At 31.4% G+C, this 17,095-nt stretch overlaps 2 protein-coding genes across 2 annotated transcripts, besides 12 other annotated features; both read left to right on the top strand.

Annotated features, from left to right (window-relative positions):
- Nucleotides 1-828: part of a mobile genetic element that runs on past the window's edge.
- A 601-nt stretch (nucleotides 829-1,429) lies between these two features.
- Nucleotides 1,430-1,467: a mobile genetic element.
- Nucleotides 1,430-1,467: a terminal%2Cinverted (terminal inverted repeat of Banshee-A3 transposon ID:TVAGG3_0140230).
- A 1,200-nt stretch (nucleotides 1,468-2,667) lies between these two features.
- TVAGG3_0140220 (uncharacterized protein) lies at nucleotides 2,668-3,006 on the top strand (the record flags this gene model as incomplete). Its single annotated transcript, XM_051224229.1, has 1 exon — nucleotides 2,668-3,006. One exon carries the CDS (start codon nucleotides 2,668-2,670, stop codon nucleotides 3,004-3,006), a length of 339 nt encoding a protein of 112 aa, XP_051109215.1.
- A 3,245-nt stretch (nucleotides 3,007-6,251) lies between these two features.
- Nucleotides 6,252-7,513: a mobile genetic element.
- Nucleotides 7,480-7,513: a terminal%2Cinverted (terminal inverted repeat of MuDR-4N1_TV transposon ID:TVAGG3_0140210).
- Nucleotides 7,514-8,198: 685 nt separating this feature from the next.
- Nucleotides 8,199-8,236: a mobile genetic element.
- Nucleotides 8,199-8,236: a terminal%2Cinverted (terminal inverted repeat of Banshee-A3 transposon ID:TVAGG3_0140200).
- A 683-nt stretch (nucleotides 8,237-8,919) lies between these two features.
- Nucleotides 8,920-9,978: a mobile genetic element.
- A 601-nt stretch (nucleotides 9,979-10,579) lies between these two features.
- Nucleotides 10,580-10,617: a mobile genetic element.
- Nucleotides 10,580-10,617: a terminal%2Cinverted (terminal inverted repeat of Banshee-A3 transposon ID:TVAGG3_0140180).
- Nucleotides 10,618-11,817: 1,200 nt separating this feature from the next.
- TVAGG3_0140170 (uncharacterized protein) lies at nucleotides 11,818-12,156 on the top strand (the record flags this gene model as incomplete). The annotated part of the gene is made up of 1 exon (XM_051224228.1): nucleotides 11,818-12,156. The coding sequence occupies one exon, from the start codon at nucleotides 11,818-11,820 to the stop codon at nucleotides 12,154-12,156; it is 339 nt and encodes a 112-aa protein (XP_051109214.1).
- A 3,245-nt stretch (nucleotides 12,157-15,401) lies between these two features.
- Nucleotides 15,402-16,545: a mobile genetic element.
- Nucleotides 16,512-16,545: a terminal%2Cinverted (terminal inverted repeat of MuDR-4N1_TV transposon ID:TVAGG3_0140160).
- Nucleotides 16,546-17,095: the final 550 nt, after the last annotated feature.

Raw genomic sequence — 17,095 nt, 5'->3', positions numbered from 1 at the left:
TTAATTAATTCTTGTGTTTCACAATATAAAGGAGGAATTTCAAAAACTTATTTATTGATTAAAAGGTTTCAAAATATTGTTCAAAATCCCGATTGTGAGAAAGAAAAAGAAGAAATTGCAAAAGAATTTGAAAATATAGAAGATTTGACAAAAGATCAAATTTTTGACAATTTACAAAAAATAAAGCCTCATCAAGTGGAAAAATTTATGATGGAATCAGGTTTATCTTCAAAAAGAGATTACAAACCAGCAGATCCACCTACCAAATATCGTGCCATATCAAAGAATTTGATATGGCACTGCGATATTCATTACCTTCACGGTAATGTTTCTTTTCCATTCTTTGCCATATTGAATGATATGACACGTAAAGTTCTCAAAACTAAATTATTGAAAAACAAGTCTTCCAACTCAACAGCGAATATTTTAAGAAAACTTTTAGAGGAGTTTATCCCTTACTGCATCTGGACCGATAACGGCGGTGAAAACCGCGGTGAATTCGGCCAGGTTATGCAGGAAAACGGAATAGTTTGGAAGCACACCTTGCCGTATATGCCAAGACAGAACGGCAAGGTGGAGCGCCTGTGGCCAAGCTTAGAAAAGTTTTTGCCAGACGAGTTGGATGATATTCAACAAATCAAGGACTCAGTTCAGCAGTTCATTGAAAAATACAACAATACACCACATTTATCTCTCGATATTAATCCAAAAACGAATAGTAATTACACTCCTAACGAATTATTCGAAGTTTCAAAATTTTGGTACGAGCCAGAAATGCAAAAATGGGAGTTATATATCAAAGAGGAATGGGTTTTAGCAAAATTTGAATAATTACATCATTTTAAATGACTTCTAAACAATTTTATTTATGATCAAATTTTATATATCTTTTTGGATCAAATCCATTTTAATAGAATTTATATACTATTCATCTATTAGTAAACACTACCGTATATTATTTTTAAGCTATCTTATTTTTTGAAATTTTATTCAAATCTTTGGTCGCAAGAAGAATTGCATGATAAATAAAAACATTTAATCAAAGTCAATTTTATTTTTCATATTCAAATGGACTGAGTGTTAACATTTAACATTTTTTGCTAATTGTCGTCAAAAATTAGGCGTAAAGCAAAAATTGATATTTCATATGGTTTTATGATAGATAAGCATTATATTCCCACTCATTATATTCGTAAATTTTGAGGTTTATCCTTCGCTTTTAAGATCATTGAATTTGATTTTTATATAAAATAGTTATATATTAGAAAATAATATGAGTTTATGTGATATTATTTTTCAGAAGATTTTGTGTTCTTCTTCAAAATTTTATTTTTTATTAAAAAGAATCTTTACAAAATATACATTTACTTTAATTAATATTTAAAAACGTGCTCTATCAAAAGTTCCAAAAATTCAATATTATAGCTTTTCTGAGGTGTCACTTTTGATGAATTTCTGTTTTCAACACTAGACAAAAACAATTATATTAGATGCACATGATTAACATCTCTTGGTCTGATGATGTTTTTCAATTAAAAGATTATTATATACAGTTGAATTTACAAAATTCTTAATTCATAATTGCATGGCACAAGAGAGGTATGATCTGCTTATATGTTAATGATAGATATACCATATTATTTCCATTACTATAAATAACTTAAAGAAATATATCTTCTAAGTGTATTTTTTGTTCAATTTTGTTTGAAAAAAAAATTAAAACGCATTTCTTATCTTGTTTAGCTTTGATAAGTTGGATTAAATAATATTACTAAATACAAATCATGATAACAATTATATATCCATGCTAAATGCCTGAAGATCTGGTGAAAATATTGAGATATGCCTCACTTCCATCATTTCGTCTTACCACATAAAAATATGTGATTTTTAAAACAAGTTAGCTGATATGCTTTTAACAAAACCGAATCAAAAGTATTCAAAAAAATCTGAAATTGTAAAATATCTTAATCAAAAATAAAGGGTTGATCTTCATTTTCGGGATTTCAAAAAAATTTGGAATTTCACCTCCCAAACACACAGATTGTCCAGTTCATTGGCATAGAGAATATCCGATTTCCAGTGTTTTACTCTGAATCTTATTAGTTAAATACCGAATTTCGAACATAAATTCATCAAAATCGAATAAAGAGACTACCAAAAACGACACAAATATAATCAAGTCACAATCATTTAACAGGAACTCCTTAAATGAAGATTTTTACAATTTTAATCTCTATATTTTAGAAAAAAATATGCTCAGTCACAAACACAATTACTATGTTATGGAACAAGGCATTGACACTCGAATCTCTGGCCAATTCGAGGAACATCCAAAATTTCAATAATCTTATCCCACAGAATCCATAGCCCAAAAACTTTAATTTGCATAGTACATTTGAAGACGAATAATATTAGTCCAATTTTTTTTAACTTTGAAATTTTCAAAGATACAAAATTTATTACATTTAGAATTAATGCATTAATATATGCATTTGTTCCGTACCGAAAATGAACTTTACAAAAAGTGACATGAAAAGTCTTAATTACATTAAAGCCAAATGTAAACTTCATTGAGAAAAAGCAGTTTTGTCTCGTATTCAACGTAAAATCTTCAAAAGAAGACTAAACAAAAAGTGCTACACTGATAACAAAGATGAATTTCACATGGAACGCGATGATTCAATAACTGCAGAGTTGCGACATACAATTGCGGAAAATGTATGGACAACCACATGTAATGGTGGAGAACCATCGTATCTTTCAGAGGTCGAATTACTTGATTTTTATGGTGAAATCAATCAAAGAGCAAAAGGTCTTGCATGTGAAAAGGTAATCGAAGCTTATCAGATTGCCTACGAATTACTGGAGTATAGATACAGCAGAGCTTTATATCTAGCTGGCCTTGTTCATCCAGACGAATTTCCAACAAGAGGAAAAAGAATTGTTTACTTCGCTAGAAGTATATCTCCCCTCAAGATCATGGTTAAACAGAGTTTGCTCTGATCTCAACATTGAGATCAAAAGCTCAAAAGAAAATGAGGAAAAACGAGCAAAGTACTGTAACACAGCAACAGTTGCTAACTTCTTACATTAATTTCAGTATACGGCAGGAATTGATCCATGGAATAAGTGGAGTATTTATGAAACATCTCTGCTTCATCAAAGCGTTACAAAGTTATCTGCACTGAAAGCAACCCTCCTTTAACCAAAGAAGAGCATGAATTTGTGCTTGTTACTAGTATCTTCCCATATAATTCTGAAGGATACCGGATGAAACCATTTATTATTGTTCCAGGAATATAAAATTGTTCACAGGAACTCCGCTCCGTGAGAGCATTCCTTACAGGACAATCTTATGGATGGATGACAAAGAAGATATGGGATATCTTTAATTTAACTTTTATTATCGAAATCCAGAGATATCGCTCAAGTCTTGATGCTATCACAGCAGCTCAGCATAATATCGTATTCGGTGATAATCATATCAGCCGAGTAAGTTATTTTACTTGCAAACTTTTGAGTCTCTTCAGAATTGAACTCTTGACATTTCCAGCTTACTGCACAGTAGTTCTCCAGTTATTTGATGTAGGATGTGCAGCATCTTTGAGATCAAAGAATAACAGGTTAAAATATGTTCCGCTTTACACATATGAGCAAGATAATTTATCAAATACCCCAAAACCAAGGTTAAAAATTGTAAGAATTTTAATTGATGCTTGTGATTAAGTCAATGCATCAGTATGGTATTCATCCGTGGAACCCAGATAAAGCCTTATCCAACGAATTAACAAACAAAACATCAAACGCAATACCAAATCCCACATATATATTTAATTCTTCTTGCAAAAAATTAACATCTGACGCCGAATTACTTAAAATTGCGCAATTTGAAGCAATCAAATTCAAACATTAAATCAAGCACTGATAGTTATTGTAACAAATATTTCGAATTATTTAGATTATTATCCTCCAAATACAAAAATTCTCAGCAAAGGGATGAAATTGAGTCAATTTAATGGAGCAAAACGAAGTGAGGTGAAATTCACCACTTTGACACCTCGTATTTTTCAGATATATCGATTAATATTGAGTTTTATTGGGATGGAAAACATACTGAAAAACCTGCAATATCAACACCTTTTTATATAATATTGAATAAATAAAAATTTGTTTTTATTTTCCAAAAAGATATATGATACATTTTTATTATACAGGTTAAAAACTGTCTAGCTTTTGCTTTTAGTGCTCGACCAGAGGCATACATTGAAAATACAATCCTCTCCATGGTTTTTGTGTAGGATCTGATCTTCTCAAAACGATGATATTGACTATTATTATATGAATTGAATGTATTTATGAATATTTCGAAATTTTAATATAAATAATTTATTAAAAATAAAAATTGAACGTAAGTACAAAAAATATAATTTGAAAGCAAATTAAAAATTAACGATACGATAATTTGGAACTTTTACCTTTTGCCAATAAATATAAAAATAAAATTTTGGGAATTGGAACTTAAGAGTAGAGAGACCTTTGTTGATATGTATGAGGCTATGTATTTATGTGTAGATCTGAGTAAGCTTGGTTATCATATAGCGGTTTCTGATGAAATTGAGAACCTCGGAGACCCAAGACCTTTGTTGATATGTATGAGGCTATGTATTTGTGCGTAGTCATTAAACCCATTCTTGCAAATTAGAATATTATTTTATTTGTTATATTGAGCTTTCTTCCTGATAATTTGCATATCTTCAAAATCATTAAAGTAAGTAAAATCAGTTGTTTTTTCGGTGATTAATCTTAATTCTTCGCATTATATTTCTTTTTTTTGAAAAATCTTACTGTTTGGGGAAATTCTCTTTGCGAAATCTGTTGGCCTGAGGATTATCTGGTTGAATAAAAATATGTTCAATTCCCCTTTCGCATAATAATTAATGAAATTGTGTTTTATTTTCGAGAGTGTGCAAAACGTTCCCACTTCTTGAGAGGTACGTTTTGCAAATTTTTTTCTTTCATACATAGAAGATTTTTGGAAGATGATTGATCTCTACATGATATTATATCATATTTCTACATTGAGTCCTTAACAATATTAAATTGCAGGGTTTTCAAATCAAAAAACTAACTTTCGCTCTTTCAGGTCAAATCAGCAAGGCTCTTCTATATAGGTGTTGGATATATTATCAAACTGAAATGAAACTTTCCAGAGATGTCCATAAAATTATTTTGCAAAACATCCCTCTCAAAAAGTGGGAACGTTTTTGCAATTTTTCTTTATTTTTTGTACCATTATCGGTCCATAGAGCGAAATGGGGACCAGGTATTGTGCTTAATGCACGTTTGAGTACATTTGTTGTATACTCTGCAGTTTTCTGAGAAAAAGATTATGAGTGATCTCGTTTTTTCTTAAAGTCATTTTTTTCTTATCAAAAAAAATTAAAATTACGTAAAACTATGACAAAATTACGTAATTCACAATTTTAATGCTGAAAAATAGGAATATAAGCTTATAATACTACAGGTAGATTGAGCATCGATGCGCGCTAATGCCAACATGATTAATTTGAGTCGGTTTTATATATTATTGGAAATTAATCACAAATTGTCCATGAATATAAGTTATATTCTTCGATATTATGAGTTAATGAAGGCTACAATATTTGTAATCATGATTGGCTAGTTAAAATCTATTAGAATAAAAGAAATTGTAATTTAATAATATTGAATTGACATTTTAAATAATTTGAGGTCTAATCCATTATGAGTATGGTTATTACAGGTCACTTATTATTATTCTTTGATATACAAAGAGTTAAAACGATTTGGTAATGAGATATTGTAGAAAATAAAAATAACTGTAATCTATTGAAACTGATAAAAAAAATTAAATCCATTTATTTTTTATTCATATGTTATTATTGATGAGAATTAGATTCATTTAAAATTGAATACATATTTTTGAGAGAGTCAAAAATTTCAGGATCGATTTCATCTTCGCATTCATCCAAATATATTCTAAGCTCGGAATTTTCAAATGCATTCAAAATATTGGCAAAGTTTTCTTTACAAGAAGAGTTAAATAAAATTTCTTGTAAACAATTAATAATAAATTTTGGGTTAAATTCAACAAAATCCGAAAGAATTTCAAACACCTTTTCAAATTTGTCATTAAATATCGAAAGGGATATTGAATCTTTTATGATAATAGCGATGAGGATATTTATCAAAATTTCCTTATTTTTGAAGAGTGCGGGATAAATTTGTCAAGTGTCACTTTTCAATAACCTTAAATTACGCTGTTCTAATTTTTTAAAAAATAACCTTAAATTATATTTGAAGAAATTATGTCTATGATATATGTTTTATTCTAGAATCTTGGAGTTTTCATGCACTACACAAGAGCTCCAAGGTTCCAAGAGTGAATGCTCAATAGCAATTATAGAGATGTACCTTTTCAAAATGACTTTTACTGATTAAATTTAATCAATAGAAGACATTTTGAAAAGGTACCTCTACAATTAGATATACAAGAGATTCAAAGCTTCATTTCAGATAGATTTGAAACTTTGAAACTCTTGGTAGATTTTGAGTGAATGCTGACAATCATCTTTGAGAAGGTTTTCTTAAAGAAAACCTTCTCAAAGAGGTTTCTCAGGAGCCCTGAGGCTCCCTTTCGTAATGATTGGGAGCCTTGGGGCTCCTGAGACGAAGAATGGCTTCGCCGAATCTTTGATCAGCAGAGGCCAAATGAAAAGGCCTCTACTGATGGATTCTCAGGAGCCCTGAGGCTCCCTTTCGTAATGATTGGGAGCCTTGGGGCTCCTGAGACGAAGAATGGCTTCGCCGAATCTTTGATCAGCAGAGGCCAAATGAAAAGGCCTCTACTGATGGATTCTCAGGAGCCCTGAGGCTCCCTTTCGTAATGATTGGGAGCCTTGGGGCTCCTGAGACGAAGAATGGCTTCGCCGAATCTTTGATCAGCAGAGGCCAAATGAAAAGGCCTCTGCTGATGGATTCTCAGGAGCCCTGAGGCTCCCTTTCGTAATGATTGGGAGCCTTGGGGCTCCTGAGACGAAGAATGGCTTCGCCGAATCTTTGATCAGCAGAGGCCAAATGAAAAGGCCTCTACTGATGGATTCTCAGGAGCCCTGAGGCTCCCTTTCGTAATGATTGGGAGCCTTGGGGCTCCTGAGACGAAGAATGGCTTCGCCGAATCTTTGATCAGCAGAGGCCAAATGAAAAGGCCTCTGCTGATGGATTCTCAGGAGCCCTGAGGCTCCCTTTCGTAATGATTGGGAGCCTTGGGGCTCCTGAGACGAAGAATGGCTTCGCCGAATCTTTGATCAGCAGAGGCCAAATGAAAAGGCCTCTGCTGATGGATTCTCAGGAGCCCTGAGGCTCCCTTTCGTAATGATTGGGAGCCTTGGGGCTCCTGCAGCAGAGTATCGCTCCGCTCCATTAATTTTTTTTAAAAAAAAGTGCCGTGTGGCAAATTTGTCCTGTTCCCTCTCCTAACACATAACTCCACAACTACCCAAGTACTATATTGCCACTCCTTCCCGCATTGCATTTGAGAAACATTAAAAGTGGCGACAAGTGCACTTGCCATGGCATATTGTTGCGCGTATATACTACTTCTAATGAAAGAAGCAGTATATACGCGCAATTCGAGTGAGATTGCAGCAGAAAGTCGAGAAGAGAGCCCTTTCTTAAGGTTAGGACTCCCTTCTCGACTTTATTATACAATGAAATATAAATCATAGTATATTTTTGTCACTTTTCACATCGTATTACCCCGATAGAAACAAAACAAAACGACTTTCTTGATATATCAATAAATGGCACGGATAATTTATTGGATGCATTGGAAAAATATTTTAATACATATCCTATTGAGCAAAATCGATTTCAAAAAGATGAAATATTAGAATGGCCCAAGTATTTAATCATACAATTAAACTTTCGTAAGACGAAATGGTGGAAGTGAAGTGATGTTGAAACCTTGATATTTCCTCGAAATTTCTACAAAACATATATTAGACATAAAGCATATATCTTATTTTATTAAGAATGTTGAATAATAATATTATTAAATATTAAGCTTTAAAAAAGCTAATTAAATTCAAAAATGAATATATATTATTATTGGATAAATATTAATCAGAACAAATGATTTTTTTATTAATGCTATGTAATAAACAGAAATTCATCCAAAAGTGACAGCTCTCAATTTTTGACATTTGTAAATTCTAAATTGAATGAGAAAAATGAAATAACACTAAGCATAATACAATATTCTAGATTTAATTATAATTAGGAAAAAGTTAGTTTTGAGAGTACTTTTCATAGGCATATAGAATGAAATCTTCTGAAAAATAATATCACATAAACTCATATTATTTTCTAATATATAACTATTTTATATAAAAATCAAATTCAATGATCTTAAAAGCGAAGGATAAACCTCAAAATTTACGAATATAATGAGTGGGAATATAATGCTTATCTATCATAAAACCATATGAAATATCAATTTTTGCTTTACGCCTAATTTTTGACGACAATTAGCAAAAAATGTTAAATGTTAACACTCAGTCCATTTGAATATGAAAAATAAAATTGACTTTGATTAAATGTTTTTATTTATCATGCAATTCTTCTTGCGACCAAAGATTTGAATAAAAGTTCAAAAAATAAGATAGCTTAAAAAATAATATACGGTAGTGTTTACTAATAGATGAATAGTATATAAATTCTATTAAAATGGATTTGATCCAAAAAAATATATAAAATTTGATCATAAATAAAATCGTTTTAAATTACTTCTTCATTTAAATTATAACAATTATTTTTGATTTTTATTTATCATCCACATTCAAATTTGAATCTTATCACAAAAGAAGGACCACTTTTATGACTACTGCCAAATCTATAAACAGAGAATGGCTATTTGAAGCTAAAAGAAGAATAGAAGAAGGTGAATATTACAAAAGTGTGGGAAAGGAAGTTGAATTGGAAAATGGTAAAATTAAATTGAATGTTGCCGAAAATACAATAAGAAGAGCATTTCAACTTCAAGAAATCGAATTACCAAAAGTTAGTCGCGGCAGAAAACCAAATCCACCAACATTTGAACAAAAACAATTAATTAATTCTTGTGTTTCACAATATAAAGGAGGAATTTCAAAAACTTATTTATTGATTAAAAGGTTTCAAAATATTGTTCAAAATCCCGATTGTGAGAAAGAAAAAGAAGAAATTGCAAAAGAATTTGAAAATATAGAAGATTTGACAAAAGATCAAATTTTTGACAATTTACAAAAAATAAAGCCTCATCAAGTGGAAAAATTTATGATGGAATCAGGTTTATCTTCAAAAAGAGATTACAAACCAGCAGATCCACCTACCAAATATCGTGCCATATCAAAGAATTTGATATGGCACTGCGATATTCATTACCTTCACGGTAATGTTTCTTTTCCATTCTTTGCCATATTGAATGATATGACACGTAAAGTTCTCAAAACTAAATTATTGAAAAACAAGTCTTCCAACTCAACAGCGAATATTTTAAGAAAACTTTTAGAGGAGTTTATCCCTTACTGCATCTGGACCGATAACGGCGGTGAAAACCGCGGTGAATTCGGCCAGGTTATGCAGGAAAACGGAATAGTTTGGAAGCACACCTTGCCGTATATGCCAAGACAGAACGGCAAGGTGGAGCGCCTGTGGCCAAGCTTAGAAAAGTTTTTGCCAGACGAGTTGGATGATATTCAACAAATCAAGGACTCAGTTCAGCAGTTCATTGAAAAATACAACAATACACCACATTTATCTCTCGATATTAATCCAAAAACGAATAGTAATTACACTCCTAACGAATTATTCGAAGTTTCAAAATTTTGGTACGAGCCAGAAATGCAAAAATGGGAGTTATATATCAAAGAGGAATGGGTTTTAGCAAAATTTGAATAATTACATCATTTTAAATGACTTCTAAACAATTTTATTTATGATCAAATTTTATATATCTTTTTGGATCAAATCCATTTTAATAGAATTTATATACTATTCATCTATTAGTAAACACTACCGTATATTATTTTTAAGCTATCTTATTTTTTGAAATTTTATTCAAATCTTTGGTCGCAAGAAGAATTGCATGATAAATAAAAACATTTAATCAAAGTCAATTTTATTTTTCATATTCAAATGGACTGAGTGTTAACATTTAACATTTTTTGCTAATTGTCGTCAAAAATTAGGCGTAAAGCAAAAATTGATATTTCATATGGTTTTATGATAGATAAGCATTATATTCCCACTCATTATATTCGTAAATTTTGAGGTTTATCCTTCGCTTTTAAGATCATTGAATTTGATTTTTATATAAAATAGTTATATATTAGAAAATAATATGAGTTTATGTGATATTATTTTTCAGAAGATTTTGTGTTCTTCTTCAAAATTTTATTTTTTATTAAAAAGAATCTTTACAAAATATACATTTACTTTAATTAATATTTAAAAACGTGCTCTATCAAAAGTTCCAAAAATTCAATATTATAGCTTTTCTGAGGTGTCACTTTTGATGAATTTCTGTTTTCAACACTAGACAAAAACAATTATATTAGATGCACATGATTAACATCTCTTGGTCTGATGATGTTTTTCAATTAAAAGATTATTATATACAGTTGAATTTACAAAATTCTTAATTCATAATTGCATGGCACAAGAGAGGTATGATCTGCTTATATGTTAATGATAGATATACCATATTATTTCCATTACTATAAATAACTTAAAGAAATATATCTTCTAAGTGTATTTTTTGTTCAATTTTGTTTGAAAAAAAAATTAAAACGCATTTCTTATCTTGTTTAGCTTTGATAAGTTGGATTAAATAATATTACTAAATACAAATCATGATAACAATTATATATCCATGCTAAATGCCTGAAGATCTGGTGAAAATATTGAGATATGCCTCACTTCCATCATTTCGTCTTACCACATAAAAATATGTGATTTTTAAAACAAGTTAGCTGATATGCTTTTAACAAAACCGAATCAAAAGTATTCAAAAAAATCTGAAATTGTAAAATATCTTAATCAAAAATAAAGGGTTGATCTTCATTTTCGGGATTTCAAAAAAATTTGGAATTTCACCTCCCAAACACACAGATTGTCCAGTTCATTGGCATAGAGAATATCCGATTTCCAGTGTTTTACTCTGAATCTTATTAGTTAAATACCGAATTTCGAACATAAATTCATCAAAATCGAATAAAGAGACTACCAAAAACGACACAAATATAATCAAGTCACAATCATTTAACAGGAACTCCTTAAATGAAGATTTTTACAATTTTAATCTCTATATTTTAGAAAAAAATATGCTCAGTCACAAACACAATTACTATGTTATGGAACAAGGCATTGACACTCGAATCTCTGGCCAATTCGAGGAACATCCAAAATTTCAATAATCTTATCCCACAGAATCCATAGCCCAAAAACTTTAATTTGCATAGTACATTTGAAGACGAATAATATTAGTCCAATTTTTTTTAACTTTGAAATTTTCAAAGATACAAAATTTATTACATTTAGAATTAATGCATTAATATATGCATTTGTTCCGTACCGAAAATGAACTTTACAAAAAGTGACATGAAAAGTCTTAATTACATTAAAGCCAAATGTAAACTTCATTGAGAAAAAGCAGTTTTGTCTCGTATTCAACGTAAAATCTTCAAAAGAAGACTAAACAAAAAGTGCTACACTGATAACAAAGATGAATTTCACATGGAACGCGATGATTCAATAACTGCAGAGTTGCGACATACAATTGCGGAAAATGTATGGACAACCACATGTAATGGTGGAGAACCATCGTATCTTTCAGAGGTCGAATTACTTGATTTTTATGGTGAAATCAATCAAAGAGCAAAAGGTCTTGCATGTGAAAAGGTAATCGAAGCTTATCAGATTGCCTACGAATTACTGGAGTATAGATACAGCAGAGCTTTATATCTAGCTGGCCTTGTTCATCCAGACGAATTTCCAACAAGAGGAAAAAGAATTGTTTACTTCGCTAGAAGTATATCTCCCCTCAAGATCATGGTTAAACAGAGTTTGCTCTGATCTCAACATTGAGATCAAAAGCTCAAAAGAAAATGAGGAAAAACGAGCAAAGTACTGTAACACAGCAACAGTTGCTAACTTCTTACATTAATTTCAGTATACGGCAGGAATTGATCCATGGAATAAGTGGAGTATTTATGAAACATCTCTGCTTCATCAAAGCGTTACAAAGTTATCTGCACTGAAAGCAACCCTCCTTTAACCAAAGAAGAGCATGAATTTGTGCTTGTTACTAGTATCTTCCCATATAATTCTGAAGGATACCGGATGAAACCATTTATTATTGTTCCAGGAATATAAAATTGTTCACAGGAACTCCGCTCCGTGAGAGCATTCCTTACAGGACAATCTTATGGATGGATGACAAAGAAGATATGGGATATCTTTAATTTAACTTTTATTATCGAAATCCAGAGATATCGCTCAAGTCTTGATGCTATCACAGCAGCTCAGCATAATATCGTATTCGGTGATAATCATATCAGCCGAGTAAGTTATTTTACTTGCAAACTTTTGAGTCTCTTCAGAATTGAACTCTTGACATTTCCAGCTTACTGCACAGTAGTTCTCCAGTTATTTGATGTAGGATGTGCAGCATCTTTGAGATCAAAGAATAACAGGTTAAAATATGTTCCGCTTTACACATATGAGCAAGATAATTTATCAAATACCCCAAAACCAAGGTTAAAAATTGTAAGAATTTTAATTGATGCTTGTGATTAAGTCAATGCATCAGTATGGTATTCATCCGTGGAACCCAGATAAAGCCTTATCCAACGAATTAACAAACAAAACATCAAACGCAATACCAAATCCCACATATATATTTAATTCTTCTTGCAAAAAATTAACATCTGACGCCGAATTACTTAAAATTGCGCAATTTGAAGCAATCAAATTCAAACATTAAATCAAGCACTGATAGTTATTGTAACAAATATTTCGAATTATTTAGATTATTATCCTCCAAATACAAAAATTCTCAGCAAAGGGATGAAATTGAGTCAATTTAATGGAGCAAAACGAAGTGAGGTGAAATTCACCACTTTGACACCTCGTATTTTTCAGATATATCGATTAATATTGAGTTTTATTGGGATGGAAAACATACTGAAAAACCTGCAATATCAACACCTTTTTATATAATATTGAATAAATAAAAATTTGTTTTTATTTTCCAAAAAGATATATGATACATTTTTATTATACAGGTTAAAAACTGTCTAGCTTTTGCTTTTAGTGCTCGACCAGAGGCATACATTGAAAATACAATCCTCTCCATGGTTTTTGTGTAGGATCTGATCTTCTCAAAACGATGATATTGACTATTATTATATGAATTGAATGTATTTATGAATATTTCGAAATTTTAATATAAATAATTTATTAAAAATAAAAATTGAACGTAAGTACAAAAAATATAATTTGAAAGCAAATTAAAAATTAACGATACGATAATTTGGAACTTTTACCTTTTGCCAATAAATATAAAAATAAAATTTTGGGAATTGGAACTTAAGAGTAGAGAGACCTTTGTTGATATGTATGAGGCTATGTATTTATGTGTAGATCTGAGTAAGCTTGGTTATCATATAGCGGTTTCTGATGAAATTGAGAACCTCGGAGACCCAAGACCTTTGTTGATATGTATGAGGCTATGTATTTGTGCGTAGTCATTAAACCCATTCTTGCAAATTAGAATATTATTTTATTTGTTATATTGAGCTTTCTTCCTGATAATTTGCATATCTTCAAAATCATTAAAGTAAGTAAAATCAGTTGTTTTTTCGGTGATTAATCTTAATTCTTCGCATTATATTTCTTTTTTTTGAAAAATCTTACTGTTTGGGGAAATTCTCTTTGCGAAATCTGTTGGCCTGAGGATTATCTGGTTGAATAAAAATATGTTCAATTCCCCTTTCGCATAATAATTAATGAAATTGTGTTTTATTTTCGAGAGTGTGCAAAACGTTCCCACTTCTTGAGAGGTACGTTTTGCAAATTTTTTTCTTTCATACATAGAAGATTTTTGGAAGATGATTGATCTCTACATGATATTATATCATATTTCTACATTGAGTCCTTAACAATATTAAATTGCAGGGTTTTCAAATCAAAAAACTAACTTTCGCTCTTTCAGGTCAAATCAGCAAGGCTCTTCTATATAGGTGTTGGATATATTATCAAACTGAAATGAAACTTTCCAGAGATGTCCATAAAATTATTTTGCAAAACATCCCTCTCAAAAAGTGGGAACGTTTTTGCAATTTTTCTTTATTTTTTGTACCATTATCGGTCCATAGAGCGAAATGGGGACCAGGTATTGTGCTTAATGCACGTTTGAGTACATTTGTTGTATACTCTGCAGTTTTCTGAGAAAAAGATTATGAGTGATCTCGTTTTTTCTTAAAGTCATTTTTTTCTTATCAAAAAAAATTAAAATTACGTAAAACTATGACAAAATTACGTAATTCACAATTTTAATGCTGAAAAATAGGAATATAAGCTTATAATACTACAGGTAGATTGAGCATCGATGCGCGCTAATGCCAACATGATTAATTTGAGTCGGTTTTATATATTATTGGAAATTAATCACAAATTGTCCATGAATATAAGTTATATTCTTCGATATTATGAGTTAATGAAGGCTACAATATTTGTAATCATGATTGGCTAGTTAAAATCTATTAGAATAAAAGAAATTGTAATTTAATAATATTGAATTGACATTTTAAATAATTTGAGGTCTAATCCATTATGAGTATGGTTATTACAGGTCACTTATTATTATTCTTTGATATACAAAGAGTTAAAACGATTTGGTAATGAGATATTGTAGAAAATAAAAATAACTGTAATCTATTGAAACTGATAAAAAAAATTAAATCCATTTATTTTTTATTCATATGTTATTATTGATGAGAATTAGATTCATTTAAAATTGAATACATATTTTTGAGAGAGTCAAAAATTTCAGGATCGATTTCATCTTCGCATTCATCCAAATATATTCTAAGCTCGGAATTTTCAAATGCATTCAAAATATTGGCAAAGTTTTCTTTACAAGAAGAGTTAAATAAAATTTCTTGTAAACAATTAATAATAAATTTTGGGTTAAATTCAACAAAATCCGAAAGAATTTCAAACACCTTTTCAAATTTGTCATTAAATATCGAAAGGGATATTGAATCTTTTATGATAATAGCGATGAGGATATTTATCAAAATTTCCTTATTTTTGAAGAGTGCGGGATAAATTTGTCAAGTGTCACTTTTCAATAACCTTAAATTACGCTGTTCTAATTTTTTAAAAAATAACCTTAAATTATATTTGAAGAAATTATGTCTATGATATATGTTTTATTCTAGAATCTTGGAGTTTTCATGCACTACACAAGAGCTCCAAGGTTCCAAGAGTGAATGCTCAATAGCAATTATAGAGATGTACCTTTTCAAAATGACTTTTACTGATTAAATTTAATCAATAGAAGACATTTTGAAAAGGTACCTCTACAATTAGATATACAAGAGATTCAAAGCTTCATTTCAGATAGATTTGAAACTTTGAAACTCTTGGTAGATTTTGAGTGAATGCTGACAATCATCTTTGAGAAGGTTTTCTTAAAGAAAACCTTCTCAAGAGGATTTCTCAGGAGCCCTGAGGCTCCCTTTCGTAATGATTGGGAGCCTTGGGGCTCCTGAGACGAAGAATGGCTTCGCCGAATCTTTGATCAGCAGAGGCCAAATGAAAAGGCCTCTACTGATGGATTCTCAGGAGCCCTGAGGCTCCCTCCCTTCGTAAATGATTGGGAGCCTTGGGGCTCCTGAGACGAAGAATGGCTTCGCCGAATCTTTGATCAGCAGAGGCCAAATGAAAAGGCCTCTACTGATGGATTCTCAGGAGCCCTGAGGCTCCCTTTCGTAATGATTGGGAGCCTTGGGGCTCCTGAGACGAAGAATGGCTTCGCCGAATCTTTGATCAGCAGAGGCCAAATGAAAAGGCCTCTACTGATGGATTCTCAGGAGCCCTGAGGCTCCCTTTCGTAATGATTGGGAGCCTTGGGGCTCCTGAGACGAAGAATGGCTTCGCCGAATCTTTGATCAGCAGAGGCCAAATGAAAAGGCCTCTACTGATGGATTCTCAGGAGCCCTGAGGCTCCCTTTCGTAATGATTGGGAGCCTTGGGGCTCCTGAGACGAAGAATGGCTTCGCCGAATCTTTGATCAGCAGAGGCCAAATGAAAAGGCCTCTGCTGATGGATTCTCAGGAGCCCTGAGGCTCCCTTTCGTAATGATTGGGAGCCTTGGGGCTCCTGCAGCAGAGTATCGCTCCGCTCCATTAATTTTTTTTAAAAAAAAGTGCCGTGTGGCAAATTTGTCCTGTTCCCTCTCCTAACACATAACTCCACAACTACCCAAGTACTATATTGCCACTCCTTCCCGCATTGCATTTGAGAAACATTAAAAGTGGCGACAAGTGCACTTGCCATGGCATATTGTTGCGCGTATATACTACTTCTAATGAAAGAAGCAGTATATACGCGCAATTCGAGTGAGATTGCAGCAGAAAGTCGAGAAGAGAGCCCTTTCTTAAGGTTAGGACTCCCTTCTCGACTTTATTATACAATGAAATATAAATCATAGTATATTTTTGTCACTTTTCACATCGTATTACCCCGATAGAAACAAAACAAAACGACTTTCTTGATATATCAATAAATGGCACGGATAATTTATTGGATGCATTGGAAAAATATTTTAATACATATCCTATTGAGCAAAATCGATTTCAAAAAGATGAAATATTAGAATGGCCCAAGTATTTAATCATACAATTAAACTTTCGTAAGACGAAATGGTGGAAGTGAAGTGATGTTGAAACCTTGATATTTCCTCGAAATTTCTACAAAACATATATTAGACATAAAGCATATATCT

Source organism: Trichomonas vaginalis, chromosome IV, assembly GCF_026262505.1.
Source record: "Trichomonas vaginalis G3 chromosome IV, whole genome shotgun sequence".
In the NCBI taxonomy this organism is placed as follows: domain Eukaryota; phylum Parabasalia; order Trichomonadida; family Trichomonadidae; genus Trichomonas; species Trichomonas vaginalis.
This window is presented reverse-complemented; position numbering and strand designations above follow the sequence as displayed.